This window comes from Topomyia yanbarensis, chromosome 3 (genome assembly GCF_030247195.1).
Source record: "Topomyia yanbarensis strain Yona2022 chromosome 3, ASM3024719v1, whole genome shotgun sequence".
NCBI classification, from domain to species: Eukaryota; Metazoa; Arthropoda; class Insecta; order Diptera; family Culicidae; genus Topomyia; species Topomyia yanbarensis.
The window spans coordinates 77,581,630-77,600,552 of record NC_080672.1 but is presented as its reverse complement, the minus strand read 5'-3'; the positions used below and the strand labels follow the sequence as shown (position 1 = coordinate 77,600,552).

The 18,923-nt window shown below is 36.0% G+C and overlaps 1 protein-coding gene across 4 annotated transcripts in view; it reads left to right on the top strand.

The window, feature by feature from the left end:
- Positions 1-18,923, top strand: part of LOC131693438 (protein groucho-like) — a 159,835-nt gene that overhangs the window by 1,494 nt on the left and 139,418 nt on the right. For all 4 annotated transcript variants that reach the window (XM_058981242.1, XM_058981241.1, XM_058981240.1 and 1 more), the window contains exon 2: positions 122-961. In XM_058981242.1, coding sequence (XP_058837225.1) covers positions 911-961 — 51 coding nt within the window. In that variant the 5' untranslated portion in view covers positions 122-910. The remainder of the gene's footprint in view (positions 1-121; positions 962-18,923) is intronic.

The window sequence follows — 18,923 nt, the reverse complement described above, 5'->3', positions numbered from 1 at the left end:
AGTTTGTTCGTTTGTGGAAACCCGTCGGGTTTCAGGGGCCGGCGAAGATGGGGCGGCAAACGAGCCGCGTAGCCGATTACCGATCTGTAATTTATTTATTATCGTTTCGCATTTTTTGCAGATTTCGAACGAAATTGATTCACCCGACGCCGACGTCGTTACTGCTGCCGCCACCGCCGCTACCATCGCGGATGAAGGTGGATTAAATAAACCTAACGGAAGTGTTCGGATTGTGCTCAGCAGTGAGAAGCGGATTAACAGTGGGAGTAAATTATAAACAAGAAAGGTTATTTATTGTTCACAACAACAGAAACGAACAAGAAGAAAAGTGGAAATAATTTCGTTTGTTCCGAGAAGCGAAGCGGTATATAGGAAAATTGTTATTGGACGCCGTCCGTCGTTATTAGTGCTGAAGGTTTTACCATCATCCGACGGCAATTCCGTACCGTCCCATGGCTGAGTGAAGAAGAGTAGTGAAAAACGTGTGGATGATCAAACGTGTGCGAAGTTTCGAGAAATTACTGGCTCCATCACGCCCATATATAATTTCGGAGGTTACAACAGTGGTGTTGTTTGGTTTTTAATTGTGAAGTGCCTGTGCCCACAAAAAAAACGAATTTGGGTGCAATCGAGAGAAATCAAATTGAAAATCACACAGTTGATTCGATTAAATATGCCGTTCGTGCTGGAGCAATCTGTCCGTCAGAAATCGTGTCAAAATCCGGTTGCCACCGTTAGCAGCCGCCGCCGCCAGATCTGTCATCGCTAGCAATGTTTACTTGTCTCCAGTGCTACTAGGATTACCAGTGCGCGAGTGTCCAGTGTAATCAGCAACCAACTAAACACAGATCGTTTCGGATCAAAACTACTTTTCGGTTTTCGATTGTTTTTGTTCTTCTAGAGTGACACAATGTATCCCAATGCTGGAATCAATGCGGCTGCCGTCGCCGCCCGACATCCGGTAAGTGTTGAACGCCATAATATATGAATATGCATTGCGTAGTGTGTTGTTGGGGTAAAATATTAGCACATAAAAGGAGAAGAGCTCTGACAAAGTTTACCGAGAACTCGGTGCTGTTTACCGGCGCGCACTTTGACTGCGAACGAATTCCCCCGAATTGACGTTACTTCAACCCGCGTACTTGGGTTGTTATGTTGCTTGCTTGCTTGCTGATGCTTTCCATTAGCACGATGGCGGAGGCGAATCAATATTTGCCAAGTGGTTCGAGTTGTTTGCTTTCCTCGTGTTTGGCGAGCCGACGGCCGGGGCTACTTTCTCGGATTCGGCGTAGCTCCAGAGGGTTCGGTGGGAAATGACTTCAACGTTTGCCTTTTAGTGTGGATAATTTATACTCTTCGTTGTCTAAGAAGAATTACTTTCGGTTGTAGATTTAGTGGGAAGATTCAAAGTAGTTTTGGAATTTGCGTTTCGATTTCGTCTCATCAGAATCCGACACTAACTTAGTGACAGGATTAGCTAACGCCAGATTGACGCTAGATCCAAAAACGAAAACACGATTTGTGCTACGTGATGTCTCGCAAGAAAAGGAGTTAATTTAAAACTGATAAGTAATCAAACCGAAACATTTGTGGAAGTTTGCACCAGGGTTACCATATTCACAAATTTTTCGGTAATGTCACACATTTTTTTTATAATTTTTCATCACAGATTTTTTTTCACAGATGACAGATTTTTAACATTTTCATGAAAATTTCACAGATTTTCACAGATTTTTGGAAATATTGTGATTTATCACAGATTTTTTTGAAATTTATCACAGATTTCCTCAGATTTTTTCCTTTTTCAGTCATCACAGATGGTAAAAAGATTTTTTTGATCAAAACACAGATTTCAGTGTGGCATCCCTGGTTTGCACTCGCGATATCCGAACTGGTCATTCTCTCTTAGATCTACTCTTTGTACTGTGACCCTTAAGACACTCAAAATACTTTTGCAAAGGTATAGAGATAGAAAACTGATGTTCGTCGTAGTTGATTGTCTAGATTTTGAAACGCTTTCCAACAAAACCGTCGGCGACAACTGGGATGAACGTGGTTATTCTAGAGACCTGAAAAAAATGGTCGATGACGTAGGGATGAAGCAAAAATTTGATTTTTTTCTCCAACATTGAGGAGCGCAAACCTAAGACTTGTGGAAAATGGAAAATGTGGAAAATCACCATGAGACAATCGGAGTAACTTTTATTGGATCTCCGAAGGTGTATTTGCCAGATCGTAAAGGCTCTCGTATATCGTGGAAAATGCATTCTACAAATTATTTTCAGGAGCGACAAAACGCTTTTGAATGATATAGCACCTGTGGAGGGAAAAGCCCAAGCTCTTAGTTCCGCTTTGACAACTGCAGTAGCTCAATTAACCGAAGTTCGTAGTAATAATTTCTTCAAATGAAATAAATGGTTTGGACCTTGTTTGGCATCAGTAAAATCCCAAAGAGATAGTGTGTATCAATTATTTAACAGAACAGAAATCTCCGAGAGTTGTCAGGCCAATAAAATCCTCTGCAACAACTATGTGGGCGAGCTTCGTTTAGCGAAAAGCCAGTCATTTCAGCAAAAATTTAATATATGTGTTAGCGTCTCCAACAGGTTCTGGAAATGTTTGAAAACTCTTATCAAATCAGGAGATGAAAAACAAGGCCAACGCTTATTTTTGACGGCTCGAATGAGGTGTATTGTGACGGAGTTCCGTCGGAAAAACTCAAGTTTTTTATCAAGAGCATTGAAGAGATCCACAAAGCCGATTCCACCACCTACAAGGCTAAGATTGAGGGAAAGCGAGTTAACCAAGATTCATGCTTTCGAGCCTTTCAACATGTCTAAACTTAAGCAAATTGTCTCGGACCTTGAAAAATTGTTCGGGAAGGGACGATGTTACTAAGTGGGTGCAACATAATTGCTAACAAATTGTATACAGTTATTAATGAGTCGCTCTGACAAAGTGCTTTTTCGGAAGCGTGAAAAATGGCCATAATTTGAATTCTAAAAGTTCCAAATTTATCACGAACAGAGAATCGCAGAGCAACGAGCTCCAGTTTCAGAAGCTCCAAATCAAGAATCGATAAATATGCTGTCGATCTACGAGAAAGTTTTGGAGACGGTCGTGAAAGAACAATTGATGACTTATGTAGGTAGGGCTCGTAAACTGTTGTGAGAATAAACAGGATTCCGGAAAAATCAGTCGTGTGAAACAGCACTTAATCTATTATTGTTGAAATAGAAGAAAGCCATTGAGAATACATAAGTTGTTTTGGTTGATTTAAAACAAGCGTTTGTTTCAATTGATCGCCGTAAACTGGTTCATATATTGGAGGAGTACGACGTGAGAGGAAATAATCTCGGAATCAACCTTGGTGTACCACAGGATAGTGTACTAGGACCACCAACGACATGAAAAAAAAAATGCCGAAATAAATTTGTTTGCCGCTGACACAATTTTGTTTGTCATCGGTGAAAGTTTCGATGAGTACATCAGGCTAATGAACATTTAACTGACAAAGTTTAATAATTGGGGAACTGGAAAAAAAAACTCAAACTGAGCATTTTGTGATGTTACTACACTACGACTTAGACTACAAACTAACTTAAATCTATTTTTAGTTCAGACAATTTTTTGTTCATGTTAAAATCAAAGAAATGGTAGTTGAAGAGTTCACAGCAAACATCCAAAAGATTATTCTGACCATGCAGTATGCGTCGAGCGTCGGAAAAAACAATCAAATCTTCGGACAGATCTTCCCGGAACGTTGAGGTCAAGTTTTGTTAGAAGTTACGTTGTCTGTCAGTAGGTCGAAAGTGAAAAGTTGTTGCAGAAGGATTCGTCTGTTTCGCAGCGTAGAGAGATGGATGAGGGTAAATCGATCTTCATATGAAGCAGGCCGTCATCGATTTTGCCAGGGTAACCGACGAAGTGCAAACATGATAAAGTTCTTCTGAATGTAGTATGATATGGAGTCCAAATAGCAACTCTATATTCTGGAATACTCATTCCGTTTTTTGTCACTTCAATCGATGATAGGATCATTTACAATGCCCAAAAGTACCATAGTTGTTATAACAGGGCAAATTTGGAGATCGTCAGCATACATCCCTTTAGACAACAACAATTCACTGCAGAGCTCGTTCACAAAGAGTACAAATGGAAGAGGTCCGAGATGACTCCCTTGAGGAACGCCAGTTGTAATGTGGAAAGGATCCAAGAGTGTAGTTCCAAGTCGCACCGAGGCTCTACGGTTCGCAAGTTACGACGAGATCCAACTAGTCAGATAGATCGGTAGTCCAGTGCGCCTTAGCTTTTGCACAGCAAACTGATGAGGAACACGGTCGAAAGCGTTCGAGAAATCCATCTTTCGCCGTTTTTCCAATTTTTCAATCAGCGACGACACGTAGCTCATCAGATTAGCGCGGATTCTTACAAAACCATGCTGAAGGTGATAATGCCTCTCCAATTGGCGACATTGCTGGTTTTATGGATTGGTGTCATCACAGCTTCCTTCCACTTCGTGGGCAAAACATTCTTAGCAAGAGAGCGTTTGAATAATAGAAATGCCAGTAGCGACAGAGATGAAGAGCAATTCTTGATGAACGATTGTTGAAACCCGTCCAACCCCGGACCCCTCGAACGGCCAATTGAGCTTTTTCAAGACCAAATACACGACGGATAAATGGATAAACACTACAGAAGGTCCCTAACTTGGTGGTGAAGAAACAATTGCTGAATTGTGTTGCAGAGTGTGTTTCGGTCTTTTTGCCCAAGAACAACCAGAATATCGAAAAACACATTCGTGTGAAACAGCTTTAACCTTGTAACTGCAAAATGGCAAGAATGTCTGGGAAGAGAACACTTCTTTGTAGCAGTATTCCCTGATATGAAACGAGCTTTTGAAATCATCCCACTGCAAACACTTGACAAGTTTAATGTAACTGATAGCGCACTGAACTGCTTCCCGGCCTATTCGACGCATCGATATCAACGTACGAAATACAGATCTATGATATCTTAACCTACAGAGACAGAATTTTGCGTTACACAGGGAAGTGTCTTGGTGCGCTGTTGTTCCTTTTATACATCAATGACGCGAGGAAAAATGTTTGAAGCATGTGTAACGAAAAGTCGTAAAGTTGTGAACAATTATATTTCAGACATTCCATGATAAAATTATGATATCTTTACATGTATCGCCCAGAAATACTTCTAAGAAGTAAGAACAAAAAAATGACAAGAAAATCTTTAAAATTCTTTCGTTTTTGTTTTCGATGTTGGGGTGCTATTTTCAAAATCAACGAAAATGTGGTGTAACGAAAAGTGGAACGCTTCAAATTCAGTCATTCCACGATAAATTTTCGATATCTTTACACATATCGCTCAGAAATACGTCTATGAACAGATTTCAACAAATAAAACTATAGATCTTTGACATTACGGGTTTTTCTAATTTGTATAACGTAAAGTGTAGTCAAATTACCATGAATTTCCACCCAGGAGATTACGCTTCCCTAGTCTAGGGCGAAAGATTTGGACACCCGGCACGCTACGCTTCTATGAATGATGTCATTCTTGACTATTCAAATGTTAGCATTGCTCGAGCGGCATATTTAAATACTGCACTTCACGCTGTATTTGAATACCGTAACAGTATGTGTGTATTGAAAACGGCTTTCCCTGTCGGCCAACTAGTTGAAGTAGACTGTCCTCAAATGTATTACTTTCAGCCGAGAGTTTAAGGCTTTGCAAACCATGATGAAACTTAAACTTTTAAATATTTGAATTGATGAAATTATCCGGAAATCCTCAAATTCAAACACTCCAAGATCCAATCATTTAATGATTGAGGAATCAGAAATATCCGAAAATGTAAAGATTCATGGATCTAGAGAATCAGTGATCCATGGCCGGAACCATCCCTAAATTAAAAGAAGCTTCAACACTAATCGATTGGAAGATCTGAAGAATTACTAATTCAATAATTCGAATATGCGAAAGGAAGAAAAATTAAAAAACCTGAATATTCAAAATTCGCACATGAATCGAATGAAGCGAATTGGATCTAGAAATTCAAAGATTCTGACATTAAGGTCAAAGTCATTTAAACAAGCTGAAATAAAGATTCTAAGAATTAAAGATTATGAGATCAAAAAATCCAAGGATTTGAGGATACACAGACTTAGAATTCTAAAGAACCAATGATCCAATGTTAAAATCTTAAAAAAAATCCAACGATTCAAAGAATCATGTCATAATAAAAGTATAAGAAGGTTTAAAAATTCAAAGATATTATGACTAAATAATTCGACGGTTCAAAGTTCATCTTATTCTAAAGATCCAAAAAACTAAACAGTCCAAAATAATAACAATCAGTTATCCAAGGAGCTACACATCCAGTGCTTCAACGAATGCAAGATAATAAAGATAAAAAATTAAAAGATTCAAAGTCTCAATAATAGAAACCGATACTTTTATTCTTGCCCTGGTGAGCTGTTTTAAAAAATGGATCACAAAAATCAAAAGTGGACCTCCCACTAAAGAAGGCGATCATTGAATTTAGGTGTGTTCATACTGGACCAAATATTCGCGACGAGGAACACTAACAGAATGTGAAAATCGTACGATCTTGAACTCAGGAAAGTCGATTTAATCCGGTTTCATCATATCAGCCACTCGGTTCGTTCAACGAATTGCACGGTGGTTCTTTTTGTCCAAAAAAGTGCAATAAATAATTCACGCGAAAACGATAAATTTCAAATCTCAATTTTCAAATTTTAATTTTCCATTTTTCAATTTTACATTTTTTAATTTTCCATTTTTCGATTTTCAATTTTCAGTTTTTAAGTTTCAATTTCTAAATTACGAATTTTAAATTTCAAGTTTCATATTTCAAATATCAAGTTTCAAATTTTGGACTTCGAAAATTTGAAAATTAGAAAATACGAAATTTTAAAGCATACAAAATTCTATATAACGAAAATTAGAGAATTCGAAAATTCAAGAATTCAAAAATAGGAAATTTCGAAAATTCTTCAACTCGAACATTCGAGAATTCGAAAATATAATGCAGCGAGAATTTGAAATTTCGAAAATTCAAGAATAAAAAATTAGAGAATTTGAAAATTCGTGCATTCGTAAATTCGATATTTCGAAAAGTCGACGGACAGAAAACACAAAAATTTTAAAATTTTGAGGATTTTAAAATTTGAATATATGAAAATTGCAAAATTTAAAGATATCAGGATTGAGAGATATGAGATATAAATAATTGAAAGAATTGAAAATTGGATGATTCAAAAAATTAAGGCATTGAAAATCTGAGAATTTGGAAATTTCAAATTTGGAAATCTTAAATTTTTTATTTGAAATTGAAGTTTGAGACCTGAAAATCAAAATTGAAAATGTGAAAAAAGTTCAAACAAAATCAAGATTAAAAATTTCGAGAATTCAAAAATTCAAGATTTAAAAAATTTGCAAATTAGACTTTCAAAACTTTGAAAATTGGTAGATTTGAAAGTTTAAAAATTCAAAATTTTGACAATTATTTCAAAAATTTATAATTTTTGAAAAAAATTTCAGAAATGTATAATGTTCAAATTTCAAAATTTCAATATTCCAAAATTTCAGAATTTTAAAATTTCAGTATTTTAAAATTTCAAGATTTCAAAATACCAATTTATGAAAATTTCAAGATTTTAAAATTTCTTTATCTCGGAATCTCAAAATATCAAAATTTTAAAATGTTGAAATTTCAAAATTTTAATGCTCTAAAATATCAGGATTTTAAAATTTCAAAACTTCAAAACACGTGCCAAAATTTTAAAATTCCAAGATTTTAATATTTTTAAATCTCGAAATATCAGAATTTCCAAATCATGAAATTTCAAGAATTTAAAATTTCAAAATTTCACTATTTTCAAATTTCAAAATTTCAAGATTTCAAAATATCAATATGTCAAAATTTTTAAATTTTGAGGTATTCGAATTTCAAAATTTTCAGATTTCAAAGTACCAAAACTTGAAACGCTCAAAATTCCAGATTTTAATATTTTTAAATCTCGAAATATCAGAATTTCCAAATCATAAAATTTCAAGAATTTAAAATTTCAAAATTTCACTATTTTCAAATTTCAAAATTTCAAGATTTCAAAATTTCAATATGTCAAAATTTTTAAATTTTGAGGTATTCGAATTTCAAAATTTTCAGATTTCAAAATACCAAAACTTGAAACGCTCAAAATTCCAGATTTTAATATTTTTAAATCTCGAAATATCAGAATTTCCAAATCATAAAATTTCAAGAATTTAAAATTTCAATATTTCACTATTTTCAAATTTCAAAATTTCAAGATTTCAAAATATCAATATGTCAAAATTTTTAAATTTTGAGGTATTCGAATTTCAAAATTTTCAGATTTCAAAATACCAAAACTTGAAACGCTCAAAATTCCAATATTCCAAAGCTTCAAAATCTTAGAATTGCAGAATTTTAAAATGTCCGTATTTTAAAGATTTTAAAATTTTAAAATTTCAAAATTTCAACATCTCAAAATTACAGAATTTCAAAATATCGAAATTTCATAATTTCAATATCTCAAAATTCCAATGTATCAAAATTTTACAATTCCGGGATTTCAAAATTTCTGAATTTTAATATTTCTATATTTAAATTAAATCTGAAAAATTCAAAATATTACTATATCCAAATTTTTAAATTTCAAAATTTCGGAAATTTCATATCTCGAAATTTTCAAATTTCAAAATTTCAGGATTTCAAAATTTCAAATAATTAAAAGTATCAAAATTTCAAATGTCCGGATCCAAAGCTCCTATTAATGTTACTAAAATAATATTATCTAAAAATCAAAAGATTCGGCTATGAAGGGAAACCGATATTCGCAGATATTAGAACTCAAAGATTCCAAGATCCAAAGATTAATTCATTTGAAAATCTAAAGATCTAAAAACAATACGAATCAAATCCACAAATTCAAAGATGTACAAATTTATAACTGAGGAATCTATCATGCAACGTTGAAAAGATTCAAATTTAAATATCCCAAAAAATTAAGATTCAAAGATGCAATCATTCCATTATTCCATATATACAAAAGTGTAAAATACCAAAAATCCAAAGTTTTCACGATATAAAGGACAAAAATTGCCAATGATTCACAGAAAGAATATAAATTCGCTGTAAAAAATCATCTCAAAATATAAAGTTTTAAGATTCCTAATAGTTGTAAATTGTATGAATCAAAGCTGCAAAGAATCGCAGTTTCAAAGACACAAAGATTAGATAGATCAAAAATTTGAAATAAGTAATGAATCAACAATGGAAAGATTCACAGATCCGATGAATTCACGAACAAAAGTTGATCTCAGAGTTTGAAACAATTCTATTCTTGAACAGAAATTGCCGAATTTTCATCCACTTTGAAACATGTGATATAACGTTTTTCCCTGCCTAACCATTCGCGTCAAGGAAGCACTTGATCTCATCTTTTCGCACTATAATATTAGCTGATATTTTCGAGTATCAAAACATTGATATTTGTAAACAACAAATATTGATGGGATTCAAACTACTAAAGGAATGTGAATAAGAGAAGTTTATAATACAATGGTATGTGGTAGCAACTTTTCGCAATTTCTTGGGTCCGTGGAACAAAAAGGTGTCGTCGAGATGAGCGCATATTTCAACCTCTGGATAATATTATCCAAAAATTGAAATAACCTGATGATGAAAAGAAACGGTTCCAAAGATTCAAAACTCCAAAGACAACATTCAAAAATCTTGGAACCGGAAAATTCTAAGATAAATATCGTAACAGTCAATTACTCATAGATTCAATGTTAAAAAAATCCATAGCTTCAAGGATTCAAAAATCTGGAGAATCACAGATGTACAGATTTAGAACTTCGAAAAATCGATGATCTAAATCTGAAATTATCCGAAAATAAGAATATTCATATTTAGTTATAAAGATATCCATATAATCAAAGATCGAAAGATGAAATCGTTCCATAATACAAAGATTCAAAAGTATAAACATTTAAAATTTCAAAAAATTTGCATGCAATGTCCAGATATACTGTAAAACATCCGCGGCTCCAAAGATTCTAAGATCGAAAAATTCAAAGATTAAAAAACACAGACTCAGGGATTGAAGTATTGCGTGAATCCCCTATAATACTGTCGAAGGTGTAAGCAAAAGATCTAACAAAGAAAAAGAAATCAAATATTCCCAGATTCCAGAGCCAAACATTCAAAGATTCATTGAAGACTCAAAACTTCACAGTCCGAAATAAAAAAAATTAAATATTAAAAAATGGCATAATTACAATCAGAAATTTTCTTGAAGGGCCCGAAAATGGAAAGATATACAGAACTAAAAAGTCAAAGAATTAATTATCCAATGGTAATATTGTTAAAAAATCGTGAGATCCAATTAAGAGGGAATCAGTTTGTAAAATTTGAATATTCAACAGCACAGCATACAAAAATCCAACAACCCTAGATATATGTTCATAACAATAAAAAATCCCATGATTCAAAGATCGAAAAAGTTAAAGAATCAAAGATTCATCAATCTAAAGATATATAGATGCATATATTTCAATTTCTACAGATCTGAATACCCATAGCAACGCAGATAAAATCATCCTACAATCTAAAGATCAAAAGTTTAAAAATACTCAAAAATTCAAAGATTTCAAGAACCAAACGCTTGATGATTTAAAGACCAGAAATGTTCGAAAAACCGATGTTCCAAAGATTAAATAGTTCAAAGATTGAAAAATCCAAAGAAATCTAATATTGAAAAAAATCTCAAACAAATATCCAAAGTGGTAATCATCAAAATACTCAGAAATTGATAGGCCCAGCAATGAAAAGAATTAGAGATTTCAAAATCAGCCAATGACTCAAAGATGAAAAAGTCAAAGGAAAGTAAAGGATTTAGATTTAAAAGTCTAAAGAAATATTGACCCAAAGTGGAAATTATTCTAGCATCTACTATTAAAAAGATTCACATTTACAAATCCAAAAATTGTAAAATCGAAGTCTCGAGAATCATCCCATAATCCAAAGATCCAAAGGTCTTACTTAAAAACCAAATAATCCAAAGATATGAGGTTCAAAGAACCAAAGCCTTTGTGATCCAAAGACAAGAAAGAAATGCTTAAAGATTCAGGTGTTTAAAGAATTCGAGAATACTACTAATATCGTAGCTTTGGTTGTCCGGAAATAGAAAGCCAGCTGAATTAAATTTTTAATTTGAATTACATAAAAATTCAATCCAAATTCGGAAATATTTGTCGCTCAATAGGAACTTCTTTACAATAGCTGGTTTTGCCTCTAGCTACATCCGGTTTGACCTATTGGACCTGCATTACATTGACATTGACCATTACCAATCTATTAAAAAACACAGTCGCGACTGATCAGTCGCTTACGCACCCGTTTGCTGTGTAGCTAACTTGAAATCGGTGTTGGTTATTTCGTATTCATGTTTACATTTTTCTTTGTGCGTATCTTGCCACTGCTGGCTGACTGTGCTTGCTGAGTTCTAAATATCCAAAGCCAAAATATATATGTTTCTTTTATTTATGCTAGTCGAATACATTTCGGAATTTGAAACTATGTTCAGCCAAAAAGTGCAAACAATTGTCATTTCGTTCAGTACAATGGGAGTTAATATCAAAATCTCATGCTGATTCCATGTCGAAATTCTGAAAGGTACCTCTGTATGATGATTCCAGCAGTATCGGACATGCAAAAACTGTTTTTCTGAAACAATATTGATGTATACTGCAGTTAGAAAACTCCTAAACACTTTATCAGTTCGGAAACTACTCTGAAATTTAACCATTTTGGCAATCTTTCGAATTCATACCAAAAGCTGCATTCTGTTGTGTAACTAAATCTCCTCTCTTGACAGTGTTCTCTGCAAATTCTCAGTGTATAGGACAATTACTATGATCCAACTGACTACTAAGAATCCTTTCAGGCTGGGACTTGTGAAACTATTATCTGCACCATGATTGGTCCGTACAGTTTGATCAACGGACCAAGAAAGTCAGACTAGTTTTCGATCACCTCTTTAACGATCGAAGTAATCTGTTTTCTTTCAATAGCCGACCCTTTTATGTTAACAGTAAACTGAGCCGAGCACAGAACACACTATGTATATGGAATGGTGCGCTTGCGTTGATTTTCTTTTCGTTCCCTTTGGCTTCTAACGTAAATTGATCCAAGTACAAAACCGGGGATCATATACGAGTGCGGCATCGTTCGTGTGTTGCGCTTGGTTTGTGCTGGACTCTAATTTTCTCTTATCCGAATCCATCGTTTGCTGAGAAAGGGTCACTACGACGAACGTGTCAGCAGTGATGGAATATGTTGTCGCCGTAGTGTTGGAGTTGGCAGGGACTGCTGCTCGTGATAACAGAAAGACCAAAAAAGGCCTGCATAAGCTAAATTGAAACCTTCTTGGGTCAAAACAACGACAAAACCGGCGACTATTTGCTTTGCATAACGTATTAGTTTATTTATACTAATTTATGTAAATTTTGAAGATTGGCCTTTTTTGTTTTAAATGAAAAGTCTATCGTTTAATGGTCCGTACAATTAATAAAATAAAATAGTTTCTCATCCTCCTTGCGTACTATTTTTCTGTTTATGGAACCATACCACCCTACCGGCAAAAATTTTTATTTTGAATTATTTATTTTAGATTGAAGCTGGTATCTGGGAGACTATGTTTGATTTTTTTAATTCATTTTGCGGGCCACAGTCGTGAAATTTGTTATCTGCATCCTCGCTATTTTTTACATCTTGGAGTTTAGTAATGGAAAGAGCGAAGAAGCGATGACAAGATTACTGAGCTTCTTATTTCACTGAATGATGGATAATGGATATGAGAATTTTGGTCCCTCACCCCGAGGTAATAATTGCAATCGCGCCGAAAATTTATCACGGTTGTGACAATTTTAACGGTTTCAGGGTCCAACAGTCAATAAAAAGACAGATCACTTACAACGGAAACGTCCCGACCAATTCTAACCTAATTGGATCAATGAAAAACGGCACATTCCCCGAAAATCATTATACCGTATATCACTGCATTGGCAAACAACTCAACCAAACCGACACAAATTGAAATCGGTTTTCTGTCGATTCGGCGATCCTGAGTTTTTCCCGCTTCATGCCATAGCTAACTTAATTTCATTTATACTTCATCATCAATAAATCACCTTCCAACGCTTCCCTCTATTCCCCGTCGCTTAGTTCTCATTCCCACATCTGCCACCCATGAGTAAGAAAAAAACATCATTCTTCAATCATCACCTCTCGCTGCTAGTCTGCTCTCCCCTCCTCTCCCCCCGAACCGACTAGAGCAGTGCTTTATCGAATTAAATTATTCCAATTTAACGAGCCAAGCCGACGCGACGCGTCGTATAGAACTTGGCTTCCAGCTCTCCGTCACCATCCCAACACGATCCACCCACCTTCAGCGGCAAAGAGCACACGACACATCCAACAAGCCACCATCACCCCCAACAGCGCAGTCGACGCAGAGTTCCACTTGATTTTGATCGCCAACGGAGCGCGATGGAAATAAAATAAAAACAATAATAATAATAATAACTCACCGAAGCGGCGGAGGCGAGATTTTATCGATCCGATTTCGTGATATCTGACTTCTCTCCCTCTCGGCGTTGGGTTGGTTGACGGATCGGAACTCTGGAAACGGAAACAAGGAATTATCAATGGTGTGCTAATTGTTTCGCGAATCTTAGCGCAAGTATTTACGGAATGAAATAGCAGATTCCTTTTTGTTGCCTTCGAATTCGTTTCACACGTTTCTTGGGGACATTCCATTGACAAATAAAATACTAGAATCACCAGGCCTGCTATTTGGTTTTGCAAAATAAGGAAAAAAATGCGTTCACGCTTGAAGACACTCAACCACCTCTCCGCGTCTACCTACACACTCAATTCAGTTCGGTAATTTTCGCACAGCTGAACAGTCAGTAAAGTTTTTCTACAGATAGTTCAGCAAAGTGGCTTAAATTTACTGATTTTCAGTGATATATTTTCCAACTTTCAGCAAAACAAACGTCACTTCTACTGAGATGTCGGTAAAAGCTTTGTTAGCTGAGTGCTCAGCTGTGTAAAACTCGGTAAAAGTTGCGAAAAAAGCAGGGATTCGGTAGAACAAAATTAAGTGTGTATGTCTTCTCGCCGCAAAACGCTTTGATCAACGCTACTGATACCGACTCGACTGGCGAAGAGCGACAAGAGTCAGTCGACTCACTTGAGCTGAGTTCTTGAGATTCTTCCGGCACTCGGTCGGTTGGTCATGGTCTCTATTTCTTTCAAGTGATCCTTCCTTTTCCTTCTTCGGTACGAGGTACTTGATGATGACGAGCCCCGGTTCGTGCAGGGGAACAGTTGCGAAGAGCATTTACAAATATTTACCCTGCCATGGATGTGCGTAGTTCCCATCCGTGCGTTGCAGCTGCTTGCTGATACTTTGAAAACGTCCCCTTAAATCAATCAAGGTTCACACAGTGCTGCCTGCATCGACGGAATTTCGTTTGATGTAGTTTCAGTAAGCTTCCCCGAAACTGGCACCACTGAGGTCAAGTACATGCCGAAAGAGACATGATTGCTTTTCCGCCTAACGTCTTTCAATTTCCTCCGCTAGCTACACTCACGCGTACGCACACAGACACCCTTCGCGGGAAACGAACGCAGATTATTTCCTCTCCGGGACTCAGTCACTCAGTGGCGCCCCTCTGCTTTTTGCTACTGGAAATGTGAAGTGTGTATTGGCCATTATCAGCTTCCTGTCATCTTCCCGGGTGCCACTTTCTTTCTTTTTTTGACGGTGGTTACTGCTATAAAGTGCGACGACGGCTGGGCTAAATGAACCCGTTTAAGAGGAGTATTTTTTTCACCGCGTGCACATCACTTTTCGCTATTCGCCACCGTCGTCGACGACAACCGAACCGGAACAAATCCAGAGAGGGAAGCGACCCTCATGAATCATTATTTTCGTTGAAGGGTTCCACAGTCGGCGACAGACGACGGCAGAGCACATAATCAGGATGGCAATTGTGTTAAAGCAATTTATTAGTTCTGGGCTTGCTCGTGGTGTTACTCCGAAAGAGGGTCGGTTGGTCGGTCGGAAAGGTGTTTTGTTTTGTTCCTGTGTTTGTTGGTATTTGGTATTTGTTTTGATGTAGAATACACCTAATTCTGTTTTTAAAATTTCAGCAAAAAAAGTAGAGAGAGATTTTGATCATTAATAACATCCGTTGTACTGAATGAAAGGATTTAGGTTTTGAACTTTTCATTCGATAATTGTACTAGCAATCGAGTTACCAGAACCACTAATTTAATGCACCGAGCCGCAACTCTTGAACAGAAAGCATTGTGATTTCAATCGTCACTCTTGTCAGGTGCCCGAAGACTGTATGTCAACACCGAGAGAGAAGGGATATTATATGGATTCGTCTCCATGAATTACTTTGTGCAGATCCGTGCTAGTAACCAGAAATAATTGGAACAAAAATCTCCCACCCGGTGAATATTTTCTTTGGCAAACAAATTTGCCCTAATCAGTACTATAAAACCACTCAAATGAATTAAATTTAAGATTTTCCCTTGCCTACTATTATTTTTGTTTCCGATGGGTGGAGAGAAGCATAAAACCAGTTATTTCAGTATTTCTAATAGACACCGAAATAACGGTGCTCGCAATTTTTTGCTGTTGCAAAATGAATTATTTCACTATCATTAAATGCCCTTTTTAATGTTACCATATGAGATATTTTAGATTTCAATGCACGTGTACCGATAATTCGGCATTTCCAAAAAGAATACCGAAATAATTCGTTTTAATATAACCATTCAGATGATAGTAAAAATTGTAGTTAATTCTGCTTCACTTCGGTTAAGTCTCTGACAATATCCATCTATTTTTGTTCATATTTTGTATTTTTTCATAACTTAGAATGCCTTTAACATTTCTCCAAGCTACGTTGCCATGAAATAAGAATTTTTGGGCTCTAATGAATACCCCAATTTTTTAAATTAATTTCTTGCAATTTTTTACACTTCTCAAACATTTTGTTTACATGGCACCGATAGATGCGTGTGCTTAGCGGAGCCATGGGTATTTTTGTTTATTTTTCTTTAAAACATTAATACGCGGTTCACAAGTTTTTTGAAGTGTCAAAAATCTCCTCCTACGGCTTTTTCCTTCAATTGAAGTCAATTCCAGTTTGATTCACCCGGATCCACAGTGTTTTTTGCCAAAAATGTTTATAATGATTCAAAACCTTCTTTTTGATGATGCAGTTATAGTGACTATTCTCTCTAGAAGTGAGATATTTGCTATATTTTTTCAAGGTAAGAAAGAATAACAAGATACAGTCTTCAGAAATGTTAAAGATTTTGTTTTTTGAAGACCAAAAAACTGGCTTGACGAGTAGACGCTAGATATCGATGTCTGAGGCCATTTTTAAAACCAAGATGGCGGCTTCCGGTTCTCTAAAACCCAATCAATTTCGATGTCTGACGCCATTTTGAAAACCAAGATAGTGAATTCCGGTTTTGAAGAATTCTCTAAAACCCAACAATATGGGTATTTTTGAAACGGGACGCTTTTTGAAGACCAAAAAACTGGCTTGACGAGTAGACGCTAGATATCGATGTTTGAGACCATTTTCAAAACAAAGATGGCGACTCCTGTTACAGAGGAATTCTCCAAAAACCAAGCAGTATGGGTATTTTTGGAACGGGATTGACGAGTAGATGCCAAATATCGATGCCTGAGGCCATTTCGACAACTAATGTAGCCACTTCAGTTTAGTAAAATTTTCAATTGCCACAACCATCTGAGAATTATTGGAATAGCGTTGATGAATGGATACCGGACGTCAATTCAGGAAGTCATGTTTCGATCTTAGATGGTGACTTCCATTTTAATAGACGTCTCATTCACCTTAATAATACAGCGAAGACCCGAGTTAATCAATTCCCCCGATCTTATCTTCCCCCTGATTTTGTCAGCTTTTTGGTTCGATTTTGAGCCTCACATGAAAATTCGCTCGATGAGCTCTAGCAGACGAACCAACTCAAATTCGAGCAAATCCATTCATAAGTGGAATAGAATGGGAAGGAAAAGGGTATGGGGGTACAATAGGTATAGGGCATTATCTTCGCTATGTTATTGCAAAGGTCGCTCATATTGAGTGAATTAGATACACGGTAGAGAACATCGTTGACGACTGTCATTTCGGCTGTTACCGTGGATCAGCTGTGTTAGTCACGGTGTCGGTTATGTTTTCGCGTGTTATTCTGCGAAAACGCATTGTCTTTTGTCCTCAGTACAGTACATTTAGTCCATGCAAAAAGATGTCAAGTGATTTTTTTACACAAAATGAATGCGGAACACGAGTATTGTGTTCGATTTTCGATTATTTTTGAGAAAATACGGACATCAACATTAAACATACGCTTGGAGGCACTATTGGTTGCTACTATAATGTAAATTTGAATTGTTAATTGTTAAGGTAAATAAACGAAAAATGAAAAAGAGAAGGAAAGCAATCAAAAAAATAGTCCGAAGCGCAACCGTGATCTTAGCACAGTTAAGCAACCACGTTAGCCGGAATGCACAATTTCAATTCTACACTCTGGCGACGAAGAAGACACCGAAGAAGTTTGCAAGTACATAACCAGACGCAGCTGCTGAAAAAACGTGTTTTTTTTCAAAGTTTCCGTCCACGATTTCATTATTTTTCACATCATTTGCAACTTTTTCGTTTTTTACCTGAATGACGTCAATGGGTTGCATTTATTATATGTGTTATTAATTTTTAAACACTCTGCGGTCTTAATACTCTTCAAATAAAAGTTGAATCGATGATTTTCCAGGCGTGTACATTGTACAATATAATGACCTATCGTACCCCCCAGATTGGAAAAATATCGAAAAAATACCTTCGCCTTATTGAATTTAGCTTGAAAACTATTTGGTCATGCATAAAATCCTTATTTCCAAAAAATTGCCGGATGTATAACCTTTCCAACGAGTGCTTGTTTGTCAAAATCATACAAAAATACCGACGCAGGAGTTCGCCAAAAAACGGTTTTACTTGACCACACTCTACTCAACATAGTTCTTATCTTATAAATGCAAAGTATGCAAAAATAAATGTAACTTTTTGTTTTACACAATAATCAGAACCATCTTGGCTGATAAAATGAGGTGAGTCCTCTGGCAGCTGCATATTTGTCGATCAAGTTCCAACACACACCACGTTGTCTGAGTTATACAGAATATCGCTGAGCCGATAGTCGCCATTTCGCATTTCAAAATGGCCACAGACATTCGTCTCTATCATGCGCTCAACAGACCCGCTCTGATTGGGTTATAGAACATTACGTAAGACCGGTAGTCGCCATCTTGGTATTCCAAATGGCCTCAGACATCGATATTTACCATCTGCTCGTCAAAACCCGTTGAAAAAATGCTCATGTTGATGGGTGTTGGAGAGTTCCACTGAGCCGAAAGTCGCCATTTTGCTTTTTAAAATGGTGTCAGACATCAATATTTGGCCATATTGGTAAAGCACGGGCCACAAGCATACCTAAAGATCTAACATATCCACTGTTCCAAAAATCTTCTAAGGAATTAGAATAAAAACAGAAACTGTGTTACTAGCATAATCCGCGCAAAAAAAACTTGTTCAAAGATCGTCTTTCCACTGACTTCAAAAGGACTTGATAAAACTCTGAAATTATCCCTTTTCCTAAAATCGTCTTAGTCTTTTGCATTGAATGCAACGCGGTTTTTTTGCACGTATTTCGCAATTAACGCGTTTTTCTTTGAACGTTTTTT